General features: G+C 48.0%; 1 protein-coding gene across 6 annotated transcripts in view; it reads right to left on the reverse strand.

The window, feature by feature from the left end:
* The window catches only part of FAM193A (family with sequence similarity 193, member A), a 281515-nt gene that overhangs the window by 25634 nt on the left and 251638 nt on the right, over positions 1-4243 (reverse strand). For all 6 annotated transcript variants that reach the window (XM_011970845.1, XM_011970848.1, XM_011970849.1 and 3 more), the window contains one exon: positions 1213-1294. In XM_011970845.1, coding sequence (XP_011826235.1) covers positions 1213-1294 — 82 coding nt within the window. The remainder of the gene's footprint in view (positions 1-1212; positions 1295-4243) is intronic.

Consider the following 4243-nt stretch of genomic DNA (forward strand, 5'->3'; position numbering starts at 1 on the left):
GGCGTGAGCCACCAGGTGCAGCCTCTAGTCCAGTTTTGTTGTTTTTATTATAATACAAATAAATGCTTAATCACACCTGTAATCTCAGCACTTTGAGAGGCCGAGGTGGGTGGATCATTTAAAGTCAAGAGTTTGAGACCTGCCTGGCCAGCAGAGTAAAACCCCATTTCCACTAAAAATACAAAAATTAGCCAGGCGTGGTGGCGGGCCCCTGTAATCCTAGTTAGTCAGGAGGCTGAGGCAGGAGAATTGCTTGAACCTGGGAGGTGGGGATTGCAGTGAGCCAAGATCACACCATTGCACTCCAGCCTGGGTGACAGAGACTCCATCTCAAAAAATAAACAAATGAAATAAATAGGCCGGGTGTGGTGGCTCACGCCTGTAATCACAGCACTTTGGGAGGCTAAGGCAGGTGCATCACCTGAGGTCAGGAGTTTGAGACCAGTCTGGTCAACATGGTGAAACCCCATCTTTACTAAAATACAAAAATCAGCTAGGTGTGGTGGCGGGTGCCTGTAATCCCAGCTACTCCAGAGGCTGAGGCAGAATTGCTTGAACCCGGGAGGCAGAGGTTGCAGTGAGCTGAGATGGTGCCACTGCACTCCAACCTGGGTGACAGAGCGAGATTCCCTCTCAAAAATAAAATAAAATAAAACAAAATTTTGTTACCATTAATTCACACAGTAGATAAAACATTATAGAACATAGCACTGATAAAATTTGCCCATCAGGAAAACAGCAAGTATCTAAAATGCTACTTTTCTTCTTAAAAGCATATTGCTCCAGTGTGTTCAACCATCAGCATATGTGAGGGTCACCCGGAAGGCTTTCAATAACACAGATGCCGGCCCCTTCCCAGAATCTGATCCGGCAGGTCTAGGGAGGGGCCTGTATCCCCCCGGAGACGCTGCTGGCCCAGGACACCTTGAGAGTCACCGCCTCGGTGGGGAGGGGTGAGGGGAAGCCACTGCTATCAACTATTTTTCTAGCATGTGAGGGGGAGGAGAAGTGAGACTGTGAGTGCTGGGAGTGGGGGAGGGGTGTGTGTGGCTGGCCTGTCCTGCTACAAGGCTCTTCAGTAGCCAGGTTGCATGGCTTGCTTGATGTAACTTCGTCTAAGACAACTAGAAGTGCCGTGGAAAGACAGAAAACCAAACATGTATGGCAAGCACACAATCACCACGGTTTCAGACACACAGCCTCCACATTTACCTTTTGAAATACTCCACTTCCCTCTCTGTCTCATCCATATCCACACTGTCTAGGTCAATATCTTTAGGTAGAAAGACATCATCTGTAAAATAAAAGAGAAGCAGCAAGTCAAATTACAGTAGCAGGCTATCTTATCAGAACAGAAGAAATCATTTGGCTTCGCTCAATTTAAACAACTTCAAAAATTGTAAACGTTTTTCTAAAACGAGATTTTACAGAAGGCCAAAGGAGGACAGATCTCTGGTGTGTTTATGAACATCCAGGTCTGACCTGGAAACTGCAGAACTCACATGTCCGCTAAGCAAAGAAACCGTGGCTTCAGGTCCCATTAGAAGACATGTCTGCTAGAACCTAGACTCCCCATGTGACTGGTCATTACATGACAGGCAGCCCATCAGAGAGCCCTTTAGCAAGAACATTCCCAGAAATCTAAACTGCATGCAAGCCCAGGGACTGCCCAAAGTTTCTGCTGGTGTCAGGCAGAGCATAGCTGCCAGCAGAAGCTATCCAGAGGGCAGGCCCATATTAAGGAAAGTGCTGTCCCTCGAATGTGCCCTTGACAGGAAGAGGACCCAGACATCAACCCTACAGGAAGGCGGTTCTCCCAGGCATTCATCTCACCCATATGACATCCAGAGATTTCATCAAAACTGTTCTTTTCTTTTCTTTTAGATGAAGTCTCACTCTGTCACCCAGGCATGATCTCGGCTCACTGCAACCTCCGTCTCCCAGGCTCAAGCAATCCTCCTGCCTCAGCCTCCTGAGTAGCTGGGATCACAGGTGCACACCACCAGGCCTGTGTAATTTTTATATTTTTGGTAGAGACAGGGTTTCACCATGTTACCCAGGCTGGTCTTGAATTCCTGGGTTCAAATGATCCACCCACCTCGGCCTCTCAAAGTGCTAGAATTACACGTGTGAGCCACTGTGCCTGGCCAAACACTTTCAAGTTGTTCCAAACAAAAACCAAGGCTACATTTCATGCTGCAATTACACAACCATCTTTGAAAACAGGCAGGATAGCAGGGAAATCATTAAGGATTACTCAATTTCCTAGACTCTCAGGCAAGTTTGAGAATTTCTACTCCTCTGTTCTGTTCGGGTCACTCATCTAATTCAATCTTGAGCACCTTCCCGGGGCCTTATCTGAGCCTTGAGTATCAAAGTGACTCCAGCAGCACATATCTGGGCTGGGATGGGGTGGGGGGTGCAGTGCACCTAGCATCCAGCCCCATCAATGTGAACAAAGAGGACAGGAACCACTGACATTTCTTTGTTAAAGGTGAGTCTCCATTTCCCCGCAGTCCTCAACACGGGACAATTTTTCAGAACCTTTAATAAACACTCCATTTCTTTCTACCACTGGGGAATTGTCATGGTAGCGTGAGGCATGTTTTACTTGCATAATAGCTAATATTTTTTTTGTTTGTTTGCTTGAGACAGAGTCTCGCTCTGTCGCCCAGGCTGGAGTGCAGTGGCCGGATCTCAGCTCACTGCAAGCTCCGCCTCCTGGGTTTACGCCATTCTCCTGCCTCAGCCTCCCGAGTAGCTGGGACTACAGGCGCCCGCCACCTCGCCCGGCTAGTTTTTTTGTATTTTTAGTAGAGACAGGGTTTCACCGTGTTAGCCAGGATGGTCTCGATCTCCTGACCTCGTGATCCGCCCGTCTCGGCCTCCCAAAGTGCTGGGATTACAGGCTTGAGCCACTGCGCCCGGCCAATAGCTAATATTTTTGACGACTCACACAGCACCAGGCAAGTGCTTTCAAATGTGTGTGTTCACAGAAATGTCACTTACGAGTCTCCTCTAAGGACCTGCTCTATGACAGCCTTGGCTACTTGGATCCCAACTGTATTCCTGAGGGCACACAGCAGGGCAGAGGCCACAGTCACTGCTGCCACTGGGGACTGGGTGGTTTAGGAATGAAGGCTGGGTGTGCTCAGGGAACGGCCTGGGAAAGTCAACCTTCATTAATCTACACTTAGGAGGAAGGGAAAGATTAGGTTAAAGGAAACGCAGTCAATGGCTCAATCCTGGCACAGAACAGTGGATGTGACTGGAGAGTGAGGACAGCCCCCAGCCACAGCAGGCTCCACGTTTGTACAGAGAGGTGCTTCAGGGTATGGGAAAGCATTCTGAGTCTCCATTTTTAAAAACTCAAGCAGCAGAAAGCAAGCACAGAACACTGTCCACTGACCCAGGAAACTGATGCACAAGCAAGGGTGAGAGGAGGCCGGAGCATTTCCAGATGTACAAAAAGTGAAGATCTAAGAAAGCATGATGTCAGCAGCCACCCACAAGAAGTTCTAGAAGAAAACAGCTCCAACTTGAGAAGGAAACAGAGCTGGCATGCCTGCTGGAAGTGCTGTCATAATAAAGAGATTTCTAATAATATTCTCTTTTCCTGACTAGAGCTAGAATAATCAGTCTATAAAATCTTGGTGTAAGAAAAATATGAAACACAACTTTAACCAATTTGGTATCAGGAAGAAATTTTTTACAACCACCACACTATATTAAACAGGAGAAATCAGTTGATCCAAGGATTTTATATCCAACCAAACTATCTGTTCATTGACAATACAACAGGCCAAAGCTTACTTCTCCAGAGTTCAGGGAATTCTGTGGCCCTACTCAAGGCCACTGCCTGAGGATGAGCTTCACCAACCTGAAGACTCCTGGGAACACTCAGCAGAAGCAAGCGGGAGCCCTGTTGTAGTAAACTGTGTACTTAAGAATATCGTGTGTTCTGACAGAGCAGAAACAACACAAATGAAAAATGGGGCTGGGTGCGGTGGCTCACGCCTGTAATCCCAGCACTTTGGGAGGCCGAGGAGGGCAGATCACGAGGTAAGGAGATTGAGACCACGGTGAAACCCCGTCTCTAATAAAAATACAAAAAATTAGCCAGGCATGGTGGTGGGCGCCTGTAGTCCCAGCTACTTGGGAGGCTGAGGTAGAAGAATGGCGTGAACCCGGGAGGCGGAGTTTGCAGTGAGCTGAGATCCGGCCACTGCACTCCAGCCTGGGC

The sequence above is a fragment of the Mandrillus leucophaeus genome, unplaced genomic scaffold, assembly GCF_000951045.1.
Source record: "Mandrillus leucophaeus isolate KB7577 unplaced genomic scaffold, Mleu.le_1.0 Scaffold98, whole genome shotgun sequence".
Lineage (NCBI taxonomy): Eukaryota > Metazoa > Chordata > Mammalia > Primates > Cercopithecidae > Mandrillus > Mandrillus leucophaeus.